Source organism: Anser cygnoides, chromosome 2 (assembly GCF_040182565.1).
Source record: "Anser cygnoides isolate HZ-2024a breed goose chromosome 2, Taihu_goose_T2T_genome, whole genome shotgun sequence".
NCBI classification, from domain to species: Eukaryota; Metazoa; Chordata; class Aves; order Anseriformes; family Anatidae; genus Anser; species Anser cygnoides.
Window position 1 is genome coordinate 68,928,034 of NC_089874.1, and position 24,963 is coordinate 68,952,996.

The following is a 24,963-nucleotide window of genomic DNA, read 5'->3' on the forward strand; positions in this document are numbered from 1 at the left end:
CACAGTATGTGCATGTACCAACCGTTTACTGGTGGGTTCTGAGATAGGACACTTTCATAAGAAACCATTTTTACTGTTAATCAAACCAGAATGTTTCATCTTTAAAGGAATGAATGCATTTCATTCCAAACAGCAAACTTGTGTTTTTCTACCATGGCCACTTCTATTTCAACAGGACTGCATCAACATCAGACAATAACTGCTGGGATAAGTTTTTCTCCTCAATTTTGCCCATCTCCTCGATTTTGTATGCGGTATTGTGACCACTGAACAGATGTAACCTATAAGTGTGCTATTAACAGTATTGTATTTGGCTCTGATAGTGGTTTTATGCAGTGCTCGCAGAGGCAACTGACAGCATGCATTACTTTAAAGCACTTGGCTCTCTGACAGATGAGCCTTTGTGGATCCACTGCTGCAGCAATTTAAGATGTTATCACCTTCAGCTTTCCACACGCGTGGCTGCAAGGCGAGCAAGCACGCACCCAGGTCCCAGTTTACCACCTGGGACTGAATGTGTCTCCAGCAGCCATTTCACATCCCAACCCACAAACTGGAAGAGCAGGGAGCACCTGCAGACCTGGAGGAAAGCAGACAGCGGGGACATGACCAGCAGCGCTGCCAGACAGCTGCAACAACCCTCCCTCTCCTATATTCTATGGGATTTTACCCCATGAGGAACCCTCCCTCACCGCCCCCGACGTCGCCCGCCATCTCGCGCCCCCCTCCGCCCGCCACCTGGGGCTGTAGGGGGAGTGAGGAGCCGGCCACCGGGACGGGGGCGGGGCGGGGCGGGGCGGCCCGGGCTCAGGGCGCAGGGGCGGTGGCGGTGGCGGTCACGTGGGGCGCTCCTACTGGCGGCGGCGGCCGCGCCCAACCCCAGGTCGGGGAGGCGGCGGCGGGGACGAGGACGAGCAGGCAGGCAGGCAGGCAGGCAGGCAGGCAGGCAGGGGGTGCGCGCGCGCGCGCTGCACCTGGCACCGTCCTCGGGACTCCGCGTCGCCAGGACAACGGGGCCTCGCCGCCGCCATGGTGAGTCTGGGGGCGGCGGGGTGAGGGGGGTGTGCCGCGGTGCCCTGAGGGAGAGGATCGCGGTTAGGGCTCCGAGAGGGGGGAGCGAGAGGGTTTCTGCGGCGGGTGTGGGGTGAAGTGCCAGAATTTAGGGGGGAAGAAGGGGGTCCCTGAGGTACTGCCGCCTCTCTGCTGCCTCTGCGTAAAGGCTTGGTTGGGCTCCTGTGCTTCCAGCCCAGGTATTTTGAACATGAGCAAAACACAAAACAGTCTTGATAGCTAATTAGAGGTGGAATCAAAAGGGTGGGCGTGCTACTGTGTCATACCGTGTTTTTAGGGTGGAGGGATTTGCCTGGTAGAGGTTTGGCGAAATTGCTACTGCTGCTACAAGGGAGAGTAAACAGCAGCGTGGCTGCGGGTGGTGTGGTGTTGGTGAGGTGGTTACTGTGCAACTTAGCGATGTGCCCTACTTTCCACTGGTATGTCACCGCACATCTTGATGGAGCGTCTGGGATGGGGAGTATCTGAGAAGTAAACCAAATAGAAATGAATTTATTTCCTGGGCCAATGTTAGGGAAAATTACAGACTGAAAAACAACAAACTAAATGGTTTTTATGAAGTATATCACAAACACGAGTGAATATTTTCCATTTACTCAGAGGAAGATGAGGAAGGAATTTATTTCATTCACTTAACATGCAACATTTAATATATGAAGTGTCAGTGTTTCTACAAATCAGAAAGGCTGTTGGCTTACTGCTCACTTATTTTGACAGCAGACAAATATTTAGTGATCTTAGTTAAAATTAGAATGTGGGGTTAGCAGATGTGGAAAGTTGAAACGAAAAGTCAAATTTTCACTGAAGCATAACTATTTTTAGGTTAGTGTAGGAAAGTAGTACTAATCTTGGCATGGTGACAATATTGATCTGAATGCCAGCAGAAAGCTATACATTAACAGTACTTAAGCTGTTTTGTCAATTAGAAGTCAGAATAACAGCATCAGTTTCATGTAAATTATCAACTTGCCTGATAGTTCTAGTAGTATTTTTTTCCTGAATCAGACATGCACTTAAAAGGGGTACGCTAAGTATGACAAAACCATATGAAATTGTGTAATCACAGAATTTTCTCTCCCAGTTTAGACAGTAGCCCGGAGCTAATTTAGGCAATAGGCGCAACATTCATTTGTATTCTTTCTAATAAACGTTTCAGGAAGGTGATCTGTATACTCCATAAATTCTTCTTCTTCTTTCATTTGTCATTTTAGCACAATGCAAAAATGGTTACAGTACTATCTGGACATACGTGGACAAGGTATATTGAACGACTTGACCTGTTTGTGATAGGGTTGGAGTCCAGTCTTCTGTCAGTTTTTGCAAAACAGCTTTCCCACTTGAATTTTGTAACGTGGGATATTTTAATTGTTTGTAAAGCTTCTGTGAAGAAGCAGAGAGTAACTTCTAAATGTTGCAGGTCAGGCTTGTGTTCTTTAAAATGCAGTGTGTCTGAATCCACTGTTACAAAACATATATATCAGGCTTTACAGGAATACAGTGGTGGACTTAAAATTCACAGCAATCTGAATTCCTCCTCCATCAAACCCATGTTTATTTTTCAGGATCAAGAAATTACTTATATATCTCTTTTAAAGTTGAAACTAGTTATTCTTGAGCTTGAGCATTTTTTACTGATGGTTTGTTAAAGATCAAACTCTTCTCTCAGACTGATTTTTCCAAAAGTATGCCATGCTATAAATGTCTGAAAATCTGTGCTTATAGTGTGGTTCTGCAAGACTGCTTGGAACCAAATGGATTATTTTTGTGATGAGATGAACGGTCCCTGTGAATGATGTTGTGGTGGAAGCTGCCGTGGAATCAGTTTCGGTGTTTTTGGTCAGTCACTGAGTTAGTTGAATGGTCAAAGGGAAGTACCTTTCTCAGGTATTTTGAACTTAGGCTGTTGCAAATGCCATCTGAGTCTCTGGTGCTTAAGGACATGTTATTTAACCTGCCCAAGAAAAGAAAGCCTGGCATCTGTAAGGTGCATGCTTTTGGCAGCCCTATTGCTGTCCCTTCAATACCCCTCAGTCTCTTGAGTGATTCCATCTGGGTTGTTATCTTTGCTTTGGAAGAACACTGCAGTCATGCGAGATGAGGCTTGGAGCTGGAAACTGGAAATTTCTGGGCCTGCACTCTTATGATTACTTAAAACCATGAGCTGTTGCTGTGTAGTCCACAAGAGCTTAATGGCAACAGACTGATACCAAATTTTAAAATGTTGGCTACACTTCGTGGTACTCTTTTTCTGTCACAGTGTTTTCCTCTGCTCTCCTTCAGGCAGAAGGAAATGGGAAGCTCTGTTTTCATTGGGTTTGGTTACTTTTCAACTGGTTAACCAGTATATTCTGTAAATTTAAATCAATAAGGACCCAAGACATCATCAAGTCTGCATAAATGTGAAACTCTACCAGTATGTCAAGTTTTTTTGGTCCTCAGATGCTAAAATTGAGGTCAGAGCTTCACTGAGGAAAGGCCTTTCTGGATCACTGTTTGATGTCATGTAGTAGTTATCTAAATATTAAGGGCCAAAATGTCTGAGCATACGAGTAGGTCAGAACATGTCTGTAACATACTTCCTAAACAAAAGTATCAAGGATATTTTATTTCTACAGAAATTCAAGGACTGTAAGCTTTGGGAAATACTAACAGTTAAGTGAATGTCCAGCTTTTTTAAGTCTTAACCTTTTACCTTTCTTGGAGCAGTTTAAAAAAGTATTTTGGAAGTGCTACTGTAACGCTATTTCCTTTGAAGTCAGACATAATTGCTGCATGTAATCATGAAGAGCTACATAATTTTGTCTCTTGTAACCGAAAGCTTTTATTAATCATACACCACTTACATGGTGTGTGCAGTGGCATCACAGATCTTGTCATATTTATTTTCTGGTTCATACTTGAGGGAGACTGCCTAGTGGAGGTTTGCTCTTTGGAACAAAAATTTCACACTCAATAGTAAGAAAAACATGGGTTCTGACATAGTGTTTGCAATGCAGATCAAGCGCTGCTTTAAAACAGCTTTGTAGAAGCTTTAGCTTCGTTTCTGTAATGAACTATATCTTCTAATATAATTCTGAAGAGCAGTTGTCTTTGGGGAAAGAAATCAGTGTTCAAAATCTGTGTCTCAGGTGCTCAGAGGAAGGGATTCAGCTTCAACCATGCAATCAGGACTTAAGCCATAATTTCATTTACAGTTTGAGCTAGCGTAATAGGAAAAAATAATTGACTTTCTGTATATGGGTAGTGTGGTTGGAGGAAGGGCTGCATCAGTCCAACTTAGAATAGTGGAAACTCCTGGAGAAATGGACCTGTGGAAGAATTTCTAGGTTTGCACACTGGGAGAGTTGGTACTGACATCAGCGTGTCTGCAGGCTAGTATACTGGAGACTGGGAATAAAACTAGTCATATGTGTAGCACTACAAACAACTATATATTGACACGATGATTCAGAGCTGGAATTTTGAAAGGTGTACTCCTAAGGGCTCTGAATCTGTGATGTGGATTAAATTTGGATGGCTGAAACAGAATGGCTGTCCATAACCAAATACTGGTGCATTCAAGCAAATGGATACCAGCTTTTCTCTCAATGATTTTCCAAAAATATATCATGGTCTGAATGTCTAAATGTTTATTACAGTATGATTCTGTGAAGGCTGTGTGAAACCAAATAGATAACTTTTGTCACTAGATGAATTTTAATGAGTAAGCAGTCCCTGTGAATGATGTTGCGGTGAAAGCTGCCTAAGAATTTATTTCAGTCTTTCTGTTTAGAATCTCAAAGTTACGTGAATGCACCAAGGGAAATATCTTTCTCGATTATTTTGAATTTAGGCTTTTGCAAACTGTATTTGAGTCTGTTTGGTGCTTGAGAAGGGATTTGTTACATTCTTGCTCAAGAAAAAAAAGACACCAAATCTGAAGGATACAGAATCTGAAAGATGCATCCTTAGCTTTCTGGTGGGCTACAGTCAACAAGTGCTTCATCCGCCCGACTTGAATTTTCTGCCATAGGTCTGTTGCTCTTGAAACCTGCGGAGTAGATGGTATGGGTTTCCCTGTGTTCCACTTGGACAATCAAATCTACAGATTACTTCAGTTGAAGGCTTCATTTTATTTTTTAAGCAATAATCTATAAATGCTTCACTGTATACTGTTTTTGTTTGGAAGATCATAACCTTAACAGAGAAGTAATGGACAAATATATGGACAAATGAACAAAAGGAAATACGTAGTCATTAAAACTTTTTTTTTTTTTGGAGGGGGGATGTGAGAAACACTCCATAGCCAATAACTTAGGCTCAGGCGAGGATCTCAGTGAAGTAGTAATTTATTCGCGATTGCAATGGCGGGCGCCCCACAAGCAGGAGAGCGCACCTACTAGTTCCAAAAACACAGTTTATATACTTTTTGATGACAGGACCATCCCCTGTTTCCCCACTGGAGTGGGTAATCCAGGTTCACAATCTATCTGATGCTTCACAGACAATGCCTGACCTTCAGTTTCCGGCCTGTTTTTGAGATGGTAATGTTTTCTCCCCTTGTCTGGCTTGACTTAACATAGTGATTTTAACCTGATTGCTCTAAGGAGTCTGGTTGTCTGCATTTTAGGAGGTCACCTGCTGAGCTTTCTTATCACTGTAAGCATATCTCAATACCACATTCCTTCCTTCTATACAATGTAACACTGCAAAAACAACATTTCTATTCCCACAATTCCCCCCTTTTCTCTTTTTATAATTTGTTGATTTTTGCAAAATTTTTCTCTAAGATGTAATTTGGTAGATGTCTTCCTCTTCTTCACTTTCTTTGCTTTCCATTTCCTCTAATATCATCATCTTATCTGAGTAGGGTGGTGGATCCATGGTCATTTGTTTCAAAAGTGCAGTTTCAATTAACCGCTGGACAAGTCCCCTTACACAGGGGATAATGCAACAACCACTGGCTGTCAAAACTCCTGCTACTACAATCAAGGATGTAAATATGGACACTACCATCCCTTTCCATTTACCAAACCAAGATTCCAACCATCCTGTGATGGAAGTGTCTGTTCCTGAGTTTTCTGCCAATTCATTGGCAAGGATGGTAAGCCCTTGCAATGCTCTAGTTACTGTGCCATTCGGGGCAGTATTGTTAGGGATAAAAGTACAACAATGGTTGCCCAGCATCATGCACACACCTCCTTTCTCCGCAAGCATCATATCTAATGCTATTCTGTTTTCCCAAGCCATTTTGCTGGTGGCATCTAGTTGTTCAGCGATTCCTCTTATCGCATCCCTTGTATAATTTATGAATCTCTGCTTATTATAATAAATATAATTAATCCAATCCACATTCTTATTGATTGTTACCCACCAGAACAGTGACTCAAACCCTGCAGCAATTTGATTCCTGGCTTCCTGTTCATCGGGAACTCCTCTAGGCACCCCAACAGAATCTACGTACGCTCTATCATCAAATGATACTCCTAAGCTTCTTTTACTTCTTCTGGGTATTTGTGATGTTTCTCTTTCAAATGCCAGGGTGAAGTGTATAGCTAATTGAACAAGTGCACAAGTGCCTCCCCAGTTAGATGGTAGGGTGGACCGTAAGATCTTCCCTCCACAGTACCACCAGAGATCTGCCCTGGGGATCTCAAGTCTTGAATAGTTTCCCATCAAGTCCTCGGTAGCATTCAAGGTCCTCGTGCACAAGGCAAATTCTCCCAGATGCCAGGTAGCACTCACACCCTGCTGTGAGAGGCAAGCTGTATGGTTACCTATAGCTGTGGAGAATACAGGGGGAACCCTGATATTGCTATCATGCGAGGAAGGGAACAGCAAAGAGAGAGACTTACAGGCCTCATTTCCCCAGGCAGTCTTTTCTTGGTACAATGCAATCATACATCGCATTCCCTGGGAATTCTTGGTCCACCCCAAGGGGAGGGCACTATCTGGGCAATCGGTCATCCCGAGGCACAAGCATAGCAATTGCTATGGTTGAGACTCTGGACAGTATATTTGACCCATTCTATCCAGGCATTCACATCCCCATACCCTGTTTCAATCTCAAATGTTTGAACTGCCGCATTTCAAAGAGGGCCTCCTGTTTTCTCTCCTGTTTTCTCCTTGAGTTTCTCCCTTTCTCTGATGGCAATAGAGGATTGTTTCCATACGGCTATTCTCGATCTGGCTGTTGGGCCTCTCCCAGTTATTTGTTGTCTCTGCTCAGTTGTCATTGGGCATTTAAATCTCCACAAGCTAACACCTCACAAGCATCAAACATGACAGATTGTGGTACATAACCCTCTGTCACATTCACCCATATTTCTCCGGGGTATCCCATCTTACTATTATCTGATCATGCCTTTTCCAAGTTGCCAGTTGACCAAGGCTTTCTCTGAGGCCTACAATCACTAGAAGCAAAATTAATAATTGATTTTTCCCTGTCATTATTTTTAAACCTTAGGTTTCTAAATAACTATCAATACAAAGAATAAGATATACACTATTACTATAACAACCCCCCCTTGGGAACACTTCAATTCACTATAGGTCTGTCCTTTCTCTCAATCACAAGTCACACTCATTAGTTACCTGTGAAAATAAAAGGTTAGTTTACAATTGCAAGCTCTTATCCCGCTCAGAGTCCACTATGAGATTTTTCTCTTCATTTCAGCTTCCAACAAGTCTTCTGTAGGAACAGCTTCCCAGGTACTAGGGTCGATGGATGCCTTCACTCGAGTATAGTGAGTCCAACCTTTTTCCGCAGTTCCTATGGCTGTTTCAGTGGTTAGTAGTACTTGGAAGTGTCCTTCCCATTCGGGCCGGAGTTGATCCTTTCCAGGTCTGAATCAGGACCCAATTTCCCACGGGTCCTGAGAAATGACAAAGAAGAGGACAACCCCAGAATACAGTTCTTAAGAAAACTCTCTTGTTTCGAATTGTGGTATCTCATCCCTTCTGCCCAGATAGGGTAATCCGAACAGCATCTCATACGGTGAAATTCCTATATCGTTTCTCGGTGCTGTTTGAACCTGTAGGAGTGCTAAAAGTAAATATTTTACCCAAGGAAATTGTTTTTTTCTAACACTAACTTAGTTAATTGCTTCTTTAATGTCTGGTTCATTCGCTTTACCTTCCCAGAAGAGGAGGGGTGCCAGGGGGTGTGAAAATCCCAGTCTCTAAGGCCTGCATTAACCCTTGCAGTACTTGTGAAGTGAAATTAGTTCCTTGATCTGAATCAATGTTTTCAGCTATCCCATATCTAGGGACTATTTGCTCCAGTGATACCTTAGCCACTGTGCTTGCAGTGGCAGATACGGAGGGGAAAGCTTACACCCATCCAGTCATGTGGTCAATTAGGACAAACAAGTACTTAAATCTCCCTCCTTTACGTAACTCAGTAAAGTCTACCTGTCTACTTTGGAAAGGTCGAATCCCTGGCTCCGTCCCCCTCTAGGTGAGTTACAAATGACCTTTTTATTTGCCTTTTGACATATGGTACATCCTCTGCACATTTGCTTCACTAAAGTGTATATTCCTACACAGACATACTTTCTTAGCACAACATCATACATTGCTTGCATCTCCCAATGACTCTCTTGATGTAAAACATCATATTTGCCTCATTGGTGCTTTATTCAGCATTTCTCTCCCATCAGGGAGTATCCATTTTCCCTCAGACTTCGTGGCTCCTGATTCCTTAAAGAAATCTCTCTTAAAACTTTTTAGTTCTTTCTTAGTTTTCAACAATTCCCTGAATCCTCTCTGGATTTATTCTCAGTTTTCCCTCAGACATTAGATGCCTTAAATACCTGACTTCTCTTTCTATGTATAGTAATTTATTTTTCAATACTCCCAAGCCCTGCTTTCCCAGAAAGTTGAATAGCTTGTTAGTAGCTTCCTTCACAACTGTTTTCTCCTGTCCTGACAATAAACGATCATCCACATTTTGTAACAGTAATTCCTCCTTGGGAGTTGGAATTGCTCCAAAATCTGTTCTAGAACTTTGCCCAAATAAATCGGTGGCCCTGTAAACCCCTGAGGTAAAACTGTCCATCTGTATTGTTGCTTCCGCCCCCACTTCAGAGTCTTTCCAGTCAGAGGTGAATATATCTTTGCTCTGAGAGCACTCCATTAATAACACTGTTATTCCAGTCTAACAATTTACTATTTGAATGCCCAATTTCATCATCAAATCCCTTCCCAACAAGTTAGTCCCTGCCTTGGGTACATACAATAATTGCCCAGAGATCATTTTATCCCCTAGTCTCAGCTTGGTGTATCCCCCAAAGGTGGCACTGTTATCCCAGCCCCTTCCACCCCCATCACTTTTTAGAGTTTCATTAGTTAATTTAATCCCTGATACTTTATAGGCCAGTAATGACCTAGCTGCCCCAGTGTATTGGGTTTGATGGCAAGGTTTGGGGGGGGGGCTGCAGTGGCAGCCCCCCACGTGGAGAATCCAGAAACCTCCCCGTGACAGATAAGGGACAATTTCATCCTGCCCCAGAGGGGCCCACCACTGCCCAGAGCCAAGCCATGAGCAACACAGTCCGTGCCTCTGTGAGAGCACATCCACGAAAACAAACAAACAAACAAAAACCTGCTGCTCAACAGCAGCTGGGAGAGCGAGGAGTGAGAAACCTCCCCGCAGACACCAAAGTCAGCTCAGAAGGAGGGGGTGGAGGCGCTCCAGGTGCTGGAGCCGAAGACCCCTGTGGCCTGTGGAGAGGCCCCTGGTGGAGCAGGCTGCCCCCCCCGCCCCCCCCCCTTCTCGATACTTGGGAAACTGACCAAACACCACAGCAAATATACCAAAACTTCTAGACTGTTACTTAGATAATGCCTACATCCTCTTTCCCTGCTCATTCAACTTTCCCAACTCATTCAAAAAACAGCTCTGTCAAACATTACATACCACACCTTTAACACCTTCAATAACCCTTACTCCCCCTGAAGATTTTCTTCCTCTTTCTCCAACCCTCTGCCTACCTGCTACACTGTCAATACCATTAGTTTCACTGTCTGCTTTTCCTTCTCATCTCCCCTCTTGACACACACGTTCAGGGCCTCCCACAGGAGGGCCCCCCCAGTGACTGTTCACTACATCCCCCCACCTTCTGGAGCATTTTCTGTGTATCTTGCCAGGCTTCAATCACAAAATGAACTATCAAGAGCCCTTGGGATACTAGGTCCTCAGGATTAATCCCCAAGTACTTTCTCATTCTGACCCCAAGTCTCTCATATGATTTCTGTGTTACACGCTATTATTATTCCAGCCAGGATCGGCAAGTGGGTATTTCTGCCCTGCCGGTATTACCCCTGGTCCTGGAGGATGAGCTCTTTCCCATTTTTGTATAGCAGCTCTCCTCCTGATCATTCCCATTTCTTTCCCTGTAAACAACATATTTATATACATAATTCCCCCTCCCCAAGAGTGTAAGTTAGGTCCTAGGAAACTCCTAACCTCTCTGCTGGTAAGGAGGGGGGGAAGTTCACTTAAGAGGATACACAGTTAGTGCTAGTACTGTTAGTATCAGGGAAGGCAAAATTCTCAGTACCTCTTCTACCTTGTTTTAATTCTTGCCAGAGCCTAGAGTACGCTGTTCTCTAGGGACAGTGTTAATTGCAGTCCCTGTCTCCTTTCCTGGAGCGACTGCTGCTGCCACCGGTGCAATATTAGGATTATAGGGAGCATAACTTGGCTCCTCCTCCAAAAAAAAGGAATCTTATTGTTTACACACAAATTTAAAGCCTGAATTTTCATCAGGCCTATATTTTGGCCAAAATACTGCTGTTTCCTTAATTGGTTCTTTTGTCCAGACTAATACACAATATTTAACCATTTTTTTTATCATCTCTAATTTTGAGATTATTTTTCCAATTTCTTATCATTCTTCAGGAAGAACTGTCGGTAGGCACTCCCCCAGGGATATCTCCCTGTCCCCTGGAACTCATATTTCCCATTTTTCCTATTCTGGAAAATGGGGATGTACTGCCAAGCACTTCCCCATGCAAGGGCTACCGCACACCTATGAGTTTACCAGATTCCCTGGTGTACTTCCGAGCACTTCCCCGTGCAAGGGTTACCGTACACCAAATTTCCCTGGTGTATTGCCAAGCACTTCCCTGTGCAAGGGCTTACCATACACCAAATTTCCCGAGACTCTTCCTTTCTCTCCCTTATCTCACGCTTCGTCCGTCTCCGGCCGCGCCCCTCGCGGAGCTGCGGAACCGCGGATCAGGACTCCACACTCGCTCCGTACAAAAGTACGTCTCAATCACACGGCACACAGAGTCTCACCCGACCCCCAAGGCAATACTTCCTATTTCTTACCTTGGTCTGTGCACAGAGTTACCGGATCAATTCTCAAACCCGGAGTGCCTGCCTTCTTCCCTTCCCCACTCCTTCACGGATCCTGCCTCTTTCATCAGTGTCGGGCCCTCTGTCAGCTCTCCGCAGAACCGCCGCCGTCGATGCACAGGACCGCTGAAATCAGCGGGGCATGCCTTCCTGCTGCTGCGGCGGTGGGGCTCCCCGGTAGGTGACTGGATCCCGGACGAGCCCCCAAATTGTGAGAAACACTCTGTAGCCAATAACTTAGGCTCAGGCGAAGATCTCAGTGAAGTAGTAATTTCTTTGCGATTGCAATGGCGGGCGCCCCACAAGCAGGAGAGCACACCTACTAGTTCCAAAAACACAGTTTATATACTTTTTGATGACAGGACCCTCCCCTGTTTCCCCACTGGAGTGGGTAATCCAGGTTCACAATCTATCTGATGCTTCACAGACAATGCCTGGCCTTCAGTTTCCGGCCTGTTTTTGAGATGGTAATGTTTTCTCCCCTTGTCTGGCTTGACTTAACATAGTGATTTTAACCTGATTGCTCTAAGGAGTCTGGTTGTCTGCATTTTAGGAGGTCACCTGCTGAGCTTTCTTATCACTGTAAGCATATCTCAATACCACATTCCTTCCTTCTATACAATGTAACACTGCAAAAACAACATTTCTGTTCCCATAGGGAACCAATAACAAAAAAACACAAACCTCCTGAGAGAAGATTTACTAATCAGCATATGTCTAAGAGGTAGAACTATGCTTTAGCAGATGAGGACAAAACCTTATCAAACCTATTTTTTCAGCTGTCTCTTTATATATACTTGAAGAATGTTCAGACATACAGTTAACAGCTTTTTCCAAATTTGTCACTGTTTAAGCAGTTTTTTTTTTCCCCCTAAGCAGAACTGCTCTGTCTGGTGACTTTGTAGGAGAGAAGGTGAGTCTTGCTTACAAGGATGGTCAGGTCAGCTCAGCTAATAAGTTTCACTAACTTGTTGGGCCTTAATAACCTGGCTGCCTGCAATTGAGAAGCCATACTCTTAAGAAAGCTTGATCAGTGATTTCCAAGTACAGCTGGCAGAAAGTGGCTGCACTTCTGAAAGCCACAGGGAAAGGGTGCTGTCAGCTACTTGGCCAACTGTGAACAGGTGGATGGGGCAACCTCAGGCACCCCTAGGTCTGTGCGAAGGGGCAGCTGAGCTGGAGTGGCTGAAGGTGCCAAGGTAGAGCTGCATGGCTGCAGAGGTGAGCACTGACGTTCGTGAGTGACCTTCATCTGTCACCCAGTGAGAGTGGGGCCTTGTAGAGCCAGACTGATGCCCTCCAGTGAAATGTGAATGATGTGCTCTGAATACCAGCGCTGGCAAAACAAGAAAGATGGCTTTTCTGGAAGCAAACCAAACAGCAAAGTGGGCAGTGTGGCCAGCTGCTTCTGCCTGGCAGGTTTTGTTATCTCGGACAGAGCTCGCTGTGGGGAGACTTTAAAGGCAGTATGGCCTTTATGGGCAGCCCCAGGTCAGTGAGGCATTTTGGAAAGGCAGAGAGATATTCCTGGCTGTGTTTGATCTTGTTCTCTGAAGGTGAGCAGTGATGGTTTATAAGACCAACACAAGAGCAAAAGGCTTTCATGTGAGGTGTCGGTGGCTTTTGATCCATCAGTTTGTCACAGTGCTGGAAGAGGAAAGATGCAGTAGGTATCTGGCAGTGCCGAGGGAGCTGAAAGCCTGCTGAAGGCAGCTTGCTGGGCTCAGGTAGTGGGTTCCAGGGGAAAAGGTGGTTAGCTGCCACGACAGAGCAGCACAGCTGGGATTTCCAGGTGCATAGAGTCAAAGCCTGAGGCAGAGCATGGGAGTAAGAGCCTGGGTGGCAGACAGCGTCTGCGTGTTCATGTAAAATAATTAAAAAAAAAAAATAGTTTGCCACTGTAGATGTGCATGGTTTGAGATGGCATCACCTTTTGAGATTCAATTTTGTGCCTAAATTTGATAGGTTATAAAGAAAGCTTTACAGTGGTTTCCAGTTGAACAGAAGTGCTGTGCCATCAGCTGTTGTTTGATATCCCTTGTTTCAGTCCCGTTAGCAGTGCACATCCATTCTCCTGCTTTTGTTGCCTAGATACAGTTACGTTTTGCTGCTTGCTTCGTGTTGAATGAGTCTGCTCATCTGCCATTTCCAGTGCATTAATTGCACGTTTCTAGAGGAAGCACCAGTTAGCAGCAATTCCCTGACCATTGGAAAACATTTTGTAGCGTAACATGAGGTAACCCTAAATTTCTAGTCAAGGAAGATTATTTTTGCTTTTCTTCTTCATCCTCCATTTTTCTCCTGTAGTTAAATGGAGAGCTTTTAGCATGCCATTGATGACTTCAGCTCTGCTACCCGGAGCAGTTTATGAGCACTCTGATCTGCTGGCTTTCCTTCTCTAGCAAGAGGCAATTTCAGCTGCATGGTGAAGGTGAAATGGCTCAGGCAATAGCTGGGTGTTCCCACGGAGGAGGAGAGATGTGCAGCAAGTTGGTGGGTTTTGTGTTGGGTAACACAGATCTGCACATCAGGAACCTGAGTAAAACCTCGATTTTAATCTTGTCAAGATTTTCCTTTAAAGCATCTTGTTCTCATGATGCCTATTACTGCATAAATAATACTAAATAAATCCTGTTCTTGCCAGTAGAAACCTGAAAGACTCAATGCTTTTTTACATATGGAAATACTTACAGCTTAGCTAGGATGTCTGCTGTGTCAACAGCAGGAGAAGGGAAATGAATGGATTTAATTCTAAACTGCTGTCTCCTTTGGTGACAGTGACCCACCCTTTGGTTTTGTTACTGACTTGGTAAATAATTCAACCCTATTGACAGTTTGTCTTTTCGCTGGTGTTGTTTGGGGTCTCAAGACTTCCTCTCTGTCAAACCTACATTTACTAAAAAAAATGCTTACTTTAACACTCTAATGAGCAAAGTTATTAAAGAACAGAATCTCAAAAATAACTTGATTTGAAAAGTTAGCAGGTTGAATGTCCTCGTCTACTCTTATATCACTGGAAATGAGATCCATAAGTATCTCTGTGGAAATGAGCCATCAATCAGGTAATTTTTTAAGGAAATCTTCAGCTTTTAGCTCATTGTAACCAGTCTTACAAAAGTAAAATGAAGACACTAAAGCAAGAGGTCAGTTAAGGAATGTGAGAAATGGCCCAGGATTGAACTAATAACCAACTAGCTGTGGAAAACAGGCTTTGGTAGAGCACAGTTACAGTTTTCCCTTGCATGTTTTGTTTTGTTTGTTTCCTGAACTCCTGTCGGAATGTAGACACTTTCTGTATCTCTTATGCTTACAGGAAATCCAGAGCTGGTTTTAGAGTAATATTCTGTTACATATGTTCAGTGTCACTTCTCCTTTTTCATTCTGCACTGATTTTTCTGTTGTATTTCATGTTTTTTTACAGTTTGAAGCATGCTTTTCTAGGGTTTTATGTACCCTGTCATTAACACAGTCAAACTTGCTATCAAATGTGAAAGCAAAGAAAGAAGAAATATTCTTTCTGCATCCACAGTTATTTTGTAACACTGGACAGGTATTTTGAGGGCATGTTGTCAGCACTGTCTAACTAAAGAAAAGTAAGTCATATTTTTCAAGGTTATTAGAATATTTTCACAGCAGTTGATGAACACTTCCTTGACTGGCTTTATTTTTTATTTTTTTAAATAGAAAATTAGCAAAGTCAAGATATAAAAATCAAGCAAAAAAGTCATAGGACTGTGCTAGTTATTTCAAAGAGATGATAGATATATGTACACAGGGTAATTACTTCATTAGCAAATTCTGTGATTAACGGCAGTTTCAGATCATCAGGAAATCCTCAAAAAAGGAATAGATATTGACCTTCTCTTTTTGACACCAGTTGCACACAATCAGCCCCCTTATGTTCTGTCTAGAAGACGACAACCTCAGTTATCCCATGCCTGCTGTTCATTTGGCAAAAAACTGAAACTGCAGAGCGTTAAAGGGTTCCCTCTCTTCTGAGATTCAAATGCAGGATCATTCTAGAGGCTGATCTACTTTTTCAGAGTAAAGAAGTAAAGATTTTTTTTCATTTATTTAAATATTCCATAAGAATACTTTGATATGATAACTATAGCTAGTGTATACACAAGCACATAAAACTGAGAGAATCACAGAACGGCTTGGGTTGGAAAGCACCCTAAAGATCACCCAGTTCCAACCCCCTGCCATGGGCAGAGATACCTCCCAGGTTGATCAGGGCCTCGTCCAACCTGGCCTTGAACACTTCCAGAGATCGGACATTTACAGCTTCTCTGGGCAACCTATGCCAGTGCCTCACCACCCTCTGAGTGAAGAATTTATTCCTAACATCTTATCTAAGTCTCCCCTCTTCTAGTTTAAAATGAGAACTAAAACCTTCCTATCACTATCTGCCTGAGTAAAAAGTCGCTCTCCATCTTTTTTGTAAGCTCCCTTTGAGTACTACTGAAAAGCCACTATAAAGCCTTCCTTGAGCCTTCTCTTCTCCAGGCTGAACAGCCCCAGCTCTCTCAGCCTCTTTTCATAGCAGAGGTGCTCCAGCCCTCTGAGCATCTTTGTGGCCCTCCTTTGGACCCACTCTAACAGCCCCACATCCTTCTTGTGCTGGGGGCCCCAGGCCTGGTTGCAGCACTCCAGGTGGAGCCTTAAAAGGGCAGAGCAGAGGGGCGCAATCACTTCCATCCACCTGCTGGCCACCCCTCTGTCAATGCAGCCTAGGATGCAGTTGGCCTTCTGGGCTGCAAGCGCTCACTTCCAGCTCATGTTGAGCTTTTCATCCACCAGAACCCCCAAGTCCTTCTCTGCAGGGCTTCTCTCAATGAGTCCTCCCAGTCTGTCCTCATGTCTGGCATGCACCAGGTGCAGCACCTTGAACCTGGAGTAGTTGAACCTTAGGTTCACATGGGCCCACTTTTCTAGCTTGTTCAGCTCCCTTTGGATGGCTTCCCTTCCTTTTGGGTTATTAACTGCACCACTCAGCTTGGTGTCATCTGCAGACTTGCAGAGGGTACACTTGATCCCACTGTCCACGTCACTAAAAAACAGCTTTGAATCCGTTTCTTGCCTCATCTGCAGCTTGTTTTGCAGGCATGGTACTTTGTGTGGAGGGCAAGTCGCGTGCTCCTCATAAGCAATAGTAAAAGCTGCATTTTCTTCAGTTTAACTTGGATTTCTAAATGCAAGCATATGGGTCATGTCTACTGTCATTTATTTACCACAGTCTGCAAGTCTAGCTTTAATTTAAATTCCAAAGATACCTTTCATAAACAGAGATTATAAGTCTTTTTCCCATAAGAGCTGCTAGAAGTATAGACTGGTTGTAGGTTTAGATTTTCACCCTGGCCACAAGTGGAAAATACTTACTAGTCCCAAAAATCTGTGCTATGTTATGTAGTGCTTTAGCTTTTTAATGCAGGAGTTTAGTAGCTGGAAATACCAGTAGTCTTGAGCACACATTTTATCTGTTTGTATTAAATAGTGTTGCATTAAATAGCTCATGTCTTATGAAATTAAATGCTGTGTCATCTTCATATAGTGAGCATATGTCCATGTTATTGTACATATGGGAGTGTACAGCATAAATAAAAGTAGTATAATAATAGATTTTGCGCTGGCAAAGCGATGGCATACTAGTAAACTAGTAACAGTCTGCAAAGTAGCTTTTTTAAAAAATGTTTATGCATATAAATGGAAAGTATGTTCTAGATGGATATCAAAACTTTTGAGGAAGCTTCTGCAACTGCAGAATGATTATGTTGAATGATTAAGGATTTTTAGTGGTCTGTGATACTAAATGTTCAGATATTGGACCAGAGTTAATGAGATGTAAGTTCTCTTGTCTGTTTTACCACAGACTGTGCGCGCTTATAGAGGTAACTTTTTTTTTTTGTGACTTATTTTTGCTTGTAATGCACAAGTATATCACCCTCACCTCCAGCAACTTGGTGATCTTAAGCTCTGTGAGGATGGCATATGTCTCCTTTCTCTGAATAAGTGCTACAATAAGAGCATAAAGGCTGAAAATAGCAGCAGCAATGGCTATTGGTGTAAAGTAAAACCAGTGACAACCTGTACCTGCGTTCAGCCATGTGGAACTGCTTAAAGCCAAGCACGTATCTTTTCAGGAGGAAGTAGAGTTGTCCTATTGAAGCACGTATGCATATATGCTGTAAGCTTTGAAACTCTACAGCCGTTGGTCTGTTAATAATTGTGTTGCTCCAGTTGCAGGAAAAAGAAGTCTGATTAATCTTGCTGGTCCTGTTGAAAGTTTACGGTTTTACTGTTCTTAAATGTGTGGATAGCCTGTTTGTTGCCCAGAGGTTGGAGGTGCAAAAAGTGGCTTTTGCTGCAATACAAAACTGAGAAACAGTGGTATGCAGTTAGACCTGACATCAGCCTAGAACATACTGGGAGAGAAAAAAAAGGTTCTAATGGCAGCTAGAAGGAAATTCCAGTTTTCTAATCTTACAATATTTTGGGGGAGATATTTCAGAATTCCCAGGCGTGTACTTTTTGCTGACTTCCCTGTTTTTATGGACAGAGTTATGCTTGCATTTGGCTTTTTTGATGTACCTTTTTCAGAACCACCTGTTGTTGAGCTTTCCTTTTTTTAACCAAGGAGCACAGCTTATAGTTATCAAGTATGTGGTATGTGTTGATGGCGGAATGGAATCTCTTCTTGGGAGATATGTTGGTAATAAGATGGTCTAGGTGAGAGGCATTTTCTGTTTTTCTTGTAGCATTTCTTGAGGTGCTTGTCTTGCTTTCAGATCACTGCCATATGTGGCGGTAAATTCTTTAAATCATTAGATTATTGCAGTTTCTCCATCTTCATGTACCTGGGCCATGGAATTTACAGTGTACACTGTAAACAGGACATTTTTAGAACTGTGCAACCAGTGCATATTTGTATGTGTCTTGCTATTGCTAGAACTTTTACTGCTACCTAAAATACTTCATGGGGTGTGTTTCTTAGTGTTTGTTTAATGATTACAAAGTTCCACATACTTTGTGTGGCTAAATCTCAGCACTAGGAAAGAGCCAAGTGTATGAGTGGGTGTGGCTGCATTGTGCCTATTAAAATAATTTATAGGGATACCAAATAACATGTTGAAAACATGGCGCTAATGGTAATTTAAGAGTTAAACACCTAAGCAGAAGGTTAAAAGGTTCTCTAAAAGCATTTTTTTTTGTTGGTCTTCCTAAATGACTTTTTTCCTTCTGTTTCCAGGTTTTCTCAAATAATGACGAAGGCCTTATTAACAAAAAATTACCCAAAGAGCTTCTGTTAAGGTAATTCGCGATAACGTGTTAAGGAGTAAAAATCTGAAGATAATGCATTGCTTATGTGGGTTATAGACTACAAATTAATTCTTAAACTATTAAGATTACTATTAATTCTTAAATATCTTGAAATAAATAGCAACATGACTTTTAAATCTTGGAATTCTTTAACCTGTTTTGTTTTGATTGGTCTTGATTTGTTTTAGTGTTCAAATTACGCTATACCATAGATAATATAGTTGAGTAGTAATCTTTTTCTTGCATATTAGAAAAAGAAGTGAAATAAAATGTTCAAATAGCTTTAGTATATGTACTTAACTCTTTTCCACATTGCACAGTGTTTTATCTGTCTGTAGAGTGTAAGATCCATTCTCTTATGTAATTCCTTACAATGGATACTCACATTCTTCTTCTTATGAAATTTGTTATAACAAATATAAATACAACTTCAAAGCTTTCCAAAAATCACTGCAGTGAAAAGCACAGACTGTCTCCTTTACTGTTGGTCTGTGTTATATACGGTAGAACCAACAGGAGGTTTTTACTTACTGTAATCGTTCAGCCAGCTGTGCATTTCATCAAAGCTATGTGAGTAGATCACCTTCACAGGAGTTAGCTACAACATCAGGATCAGTAAGTTTAGCCCATGGTTGAGACACTGGTGGATGTCTTCACATGCTTGTTGTGTTGAAAGTTGATTTCAAGCAAAATGTCAATTCCAGAATGTGGAGTTACTGCTCAACTGGAAGTAACCACTTCACGGGGGAAACTGAATCGGCCCAGTAACTTCTTCTCTAGCTGCCTATAGTTTTCATTGCAGCCCACTCTTTGTGTAAAAAGAAATATCCATGTATAATGGTGCAATTATAATTTTTAGTGATGGTGTTATTAAAATTGAGCTAATGATTTGTTCTTAATACTCTAAAGAGTTGCTTTGGTTATCTTGTATGTCATTGCTTCCTGTCTGAAAAAATGGTAGTTTGCTATCTTGTGTATTAAGAAAGTGTTCTTAAAACGTTAGTACTTTTTAGTGTCTGTACTATCACAATGTTCTCTTGGTGGTACTAAAGAAACAGTCTTTTGTTAAAAGGAATTGCATTTTTAAAAGATTTTCATTTTTGTTCAGATATACTCATTCCATGTGGTGGTGATTTTGTAAATTAGTCTTGTAGAACTATTTAGAAAATGTGATTAAATGAAAAAGCATCACTGAGTGATGCCCTGAATACAAATTCTAATAACTTTGCTTTGTTTCACTCGATGCCGCACATCTTAATCTAAAACACTTCTTTTCTAGCAGTAGGGTTTTCCGTCTCTGTGGAAATGACTGTCCTTACCACTGCTGCAGGTGTTAAGCATCCCATTTATGTAATTCAACAGAAATTGTTGATGTAGTTTAGACAGTGAGATAGCAAAGATGTTTTATTCTGAAAGAATTTACTGATTACATGGTATGCTTTAGCTTTCATTGTAGGTTAAAAGGAAATTATCTTTGAAGCTATATAAACCTTAACCTGGGTGTCCAAAGGATTATCGGTGGGGCATTTGTTTTATGCTTAGGCTTGCAAAAGGATGTGTCTTTCAACACCTGAAACAGTTTATGCTCGTGCTACAAAGTGGTTTAAAATGGTCTTGCACTATTAGTATGACAGAAAGAGTTCAATATTACTGTACTGAGTGTAATTAACATCATGATTATTTTTGTCATATTAACTATGCAATCTACCCTGTAATTAAGATGAGTAACTCAGTTGCAGTGGGAACGTTTTGCTTACGATGCAGGAACTGAATAGTAAATGCTGTTGAAAGTGTTATCAAATGCACTTGGTTTGTTTCTTGCTTATATCAGATGCATATAAAAACTGTTGGAAAATACTACAGCTTTTAAAAAAAATTGACACATGGAAAAAGGGTGATTAATGTCATCTTACAAATATCTGGAAGTGAAATGTAAACACTTCTATTGTGAGAGTTGGTGTTCTTGTCATTTGCATCAAGTATTTAAGCTTACATAATTTGACTGTAACAAGCAGTCCAATATTTTTTATTAAAACTGAGAAATCTTTTTTCTGGTGGTAGACTTAGAAAATACTACCACTTTTCAAAATTTACTCATTTATTGCAGTAATCATTTTAAAAATGTTAAAGTAAGCACCTGGACTTACACTTCAGTCCTTACTCTTTTTCATTTTCTTATCTACCTGATCATCACTGTTATTTCTGTAACACCCAGAATTAGACTATAATCTCTTCAAGGCAGTGTCATTGTCTCTTGCATGGTTTCTACAAAGTATCTACCACACATCAGTAATTGACTGAAGCCCTCAGCTTCTCAGGTGAGGAGCTCTTTTGGAAGGATACAAAACCACAAATTATTTGTTCCTTCTCTGGTAGGAGGCAACCTGATCTAGTGGGTGGTGTCCCTGCCCATGGCAGGGGGCTGGAACTGGGTGATCTTTACGGTCCCTTCCAACCCAAGCCGTTCTGTGATTCTATGAGATAAACCCAAATAATTGGTCAGAGGAAGAAGAGGTTATCTGGCTAAGATGGACTATGGTGGTTTCAAGAAGACTGTAATTTGGAGAGGACCAATCATGCTTTGAAATGGGTAGAATAGCTTGAGTGGAGTGAGGGGGGCATTTCATTTGCAACTGATTTTTTTTTTCCTGTGAAAGAAATATACTCTGCTAAAGACTTTCATTTGTTCAAGCTAAAAGAAAAATGACCACCCCTTTTAGCTGTTGTAGTGCTATTAGTTTGCCAGTTGGCAAGTGACACTGTTTCCCCTTTACTCTTCTCTGTTACAGAAGTGAAAGGTTGAATAAAAGCTAAATTGTTTGAATAAGAATCCAACAGAGTTGTTAGAAATTGTGTAATTTAAGCAGTGTTTTCAGGCATTTGTAGCTTTATTTTTTTCTTCCATGCTTACAGAAAAGCATCAGTAATGCATTGGGAAATACATACAGTATGTTAGGTGCAGATATGCATTGATATCTGAAGTTAAACCCGTATCTATTACCAAGAGAATCAGAAATGAAGTCTGAGATAGACTACTCAAGATCTAACAGTATCAACTTTTTCAGTAAAATGTCAGAGCCATGAGGATGATCCTATTTTTTTCTTGTAAATTGCCAGGAAGAAAAAAGGATTTTTAAAGTTCATAAAGTTTTCAAACAGTATGAGTTTGAAAAACATTGGAAACAAAAAATAGTGAATGTAACTAATATTACTTTCAAGTTTTGTGCTTGATAAAAGGTAATCATAATGTGTTTGAAAATAGAGGTATGGTCAGTACTTTGGGCATGTAGAAGGACAGATCTGGTTTATTCATGTGTATTTAAATTACTAATATTTTGTGCTATAAGATTTTGCATGAGAATGGCAAGCTTCAGAAACTTGATTGTAAAACATGGCAGTAATTATAATCAGGTTTTGTTACTGAAAAAAGTCATGAAGGATCTGAAAATTTAAGCAATGGGAAAAACAAGTACTTTTGTGTATTTGTAAAAGTATTTTTCTGTTTGTTGTTTCCTTGCTAACTTTTTTTTCTTTAAAGAATTATTCAGAGAGAATACAATGATTTGGTTTATATTATTTTTGCATTTATTCCAGCCACTCAAGAAGTGAAAATTGAACTTGTTCTCAACAGTAGAAGTTTGTTATTTTCAGTCATTCGAACCATTTTCAGTTCCTTCATGCCTGCAAACTACTAGTGTTCATAAATTGCACCATAAATGTTAAAGCTATTATGAGTTCTGCTGTAAACCATACTTGTTGGGTGCATGTACTCAAATAATAGGTCTTAGTCATCAGACTTTAAATTTGAGTGTTCAACCAGATATAAAAGAAGGTAAGCAAATTTTAGAACCTGAGTTAGGAGGGGAACTCAGCAGTTGTGTTCCAGCAGCAGCTTCTCTTGAATGCAAGAATATGCAGCATGTGGGTGGCTGATGAAGTATTATACATGTTTTCATGTTTCTGTTATTTGTTTTTATTACTACACACTGCTTTTTGCTCAGCTTTTTGTTAGTGTTTGCATTATAGTAGAAAGGAAAAATTGCCAGTAGCTGAAGAAAAGTGAAGTTGAACATAGTGCTGTGTATATTTGAAATGGTACTTTACAACCTGCCTGCCTAACTGTGGGGGAAATGAGAAAAATACAGAAAAGGTTGCAACAAGTAATCTGTCATAATGACTAATTTTTTTTAGTTAGAACCATAGATATTTAAATAGCCCAAAATCACTGTAAAATTTGGCTTCTCTATTTCTCTTGACTTCTAGAGCTATGAGAGGAATTTTTCTCTAACACAGCAGTCATTATTTTGAAACTTTTCTCACCTAATTTAGACAAAACTCACTTTTAAAAGCATGCTTTGTCATTTTTCTTCCTCATCGTTTTTCTTTCCTAGCACGTGCGTGCTAGCCAGTGGCGTAGCAATTTAATATATATATATATATATATACACATACATATATATATACAGATATGAAAATCAACATGAGACATTTTCCATATTCTGAAGGGAATATGGAATATTCCGAAGGGAATATTCTATACAATGACCACTAAGCTATTGATTCTGTCCTGAATTTGAGTTAAATCACTGGAAAGTTTTAAAGCCCATTCCCACTTAACAGTAATCGGAAAAATTTCTAGCAAAAGCTGATTAATCAGAAAATTGCAACTTGTTTTATCCTCAATGTTTATTTAAGGTTAGGTATGCTACCTTGAAGATTGAAGGTACAGAGAAACTAAATGACTATTCATTTACAATTGGGCAAAGGATGTTAAATAAAAATGGTACTTGTAGTGTGATACCACTTATCAATTGTTGCTGAAGCACATAAGAATTTAATAATCATAAAAAAATCTGTTAAATCTTGTTCCTAATAATTTTGTTTCTGTTTCCCATTGGCTGAAAATGAAAATATCTAATCACTTTCCAAAAGCTTTATCTGGTCCATGACACGTGCCTGTGATTTGTTCTAATCGCCTGTTTGGTTGGTTTTCTAATCGCTTCTTTGGAGTTAAGGACCACTGGAAATGGGTATATGACTGCAGACAAGAGTCTAGTTTTGATGTTATGCTGTTATCAGTCTCATTGTTCTTGTTTGTTTCCTATCAGTGCTAGCTTCCATGCTTCTGGTTAATGAATATATTGCCCATATCTTTATATAGAGGAGTTTTCTATATTGGGAAATTAACATGAGCTTGGAGTATTGCAGCTGCTCTGCACTAATTCCTTGCCTAGACGTATTTCAGGCATGCGAAATCACAGAACTTAATTTGCTCAATGAAAGCTACATGCACAAGGCATGATTAGAATTCCCTTTACAGAAACCATAGATTTGTTTACATCTTGAAATTAAAGGAAATATGTTTTACTTTCATAAGCAACTTCTATACAATCAATTAGATTAATAATCTGTATGAATACAGTTGATGTATCATTTTGGTTGTTTGTGATTCTAAATAGCTATATTGTAATTGCTTGAAGTCCTCTATTGTAGTATGCCAGAAAGGCAAAAAGTGGTCTAAAATCAAAATAAACGATTGCATGTGCATTATAAAATTGAAATGTTTTCCTGAGATTATTAAATACTAAACAGCAGTCTTTGCTACGCAAGGTGAAATGTTGCATTATTTAATTGTACAAATGAAGTGGGGAAAATGAGTCATGTTTCAAACGACAGGTTATTTTGTCTTCAATATACACGTACTGTTTCTCTGCTTATGAAATTGTTACCAACTAAGATCAGTTCCAGATGCAAGCTTATATTTTTCAGTTCTTTAACTTATGACTTGGTTATTCTGTATGCGTTTTCTGAATTCTTTGTATGAGGTGCTTGCTGAGCATGTGAAAATGATTATGTTGTCAAGTAAGCTTGGCCTTTTGTAACTGGAGGAGGTAGCTACCATCCTCTACTTATTGTTTAAATGTTTTGGTTTTGTTCATAAACAAACACAAGTATAAGCTTAAGTGTTTGGGGCAGAGATGTTTCAAATGGAATTCCTTTTAAAAATGTGATTGAGAGACTGTAAGAACACAAGCAGAAAATTCTATGAGTGCATTTGTACACTGTTAATGCAGAAGGAGCGATTTGGGAATGGAAGTTGTTTTGTTTTGTTTTGTTTTTGCCAAGGTGCTGAGTAAAATTTGGGAATTATGAAAAGGAAATGATTTGTTTAATGTTTCAGCTTGAAGAGTTGGGGCTTTCTTACAAATGGACTGCTTCAGCATTAC

At 40.8% G+C, this 24,963-nt stretch overlaps 1 protein-coding gene across 4 annotated transcripts in view; it reads left to right on the top strand.

The window, feature by feature from the left end:
• Positions 1–812: 812 nt before the first annotated feature.
• The window catches only part of FBXL2 (F-box and leucine rich repeat protein 2), a 59,400-nt gene continuing 35,249 nt past the window's right edge, over positions 813–24,963 (top strand). For 2 of the 4 annotated variants that reach the window (XM_066992364.1, XM_066992365.1), the window contains exons 1-2: positions 813–1,032; positions 18,666–18,727. In XM_066992364.1, the coding sequence (XP_066848465.1) occupies positions 1,030–1,032; positions 18,666–18,727 (65 nt within the window). In that variant the 5' untranslated portion in view covers positions 813–1,029. The remainder of the gene's footprint in view (positions 1,033–18,665; positions 18,728–24,963) is intronic. The other 2 variants (XM_066992367.1, XM_066992366.1) reach the window with 1 other exon arrangement.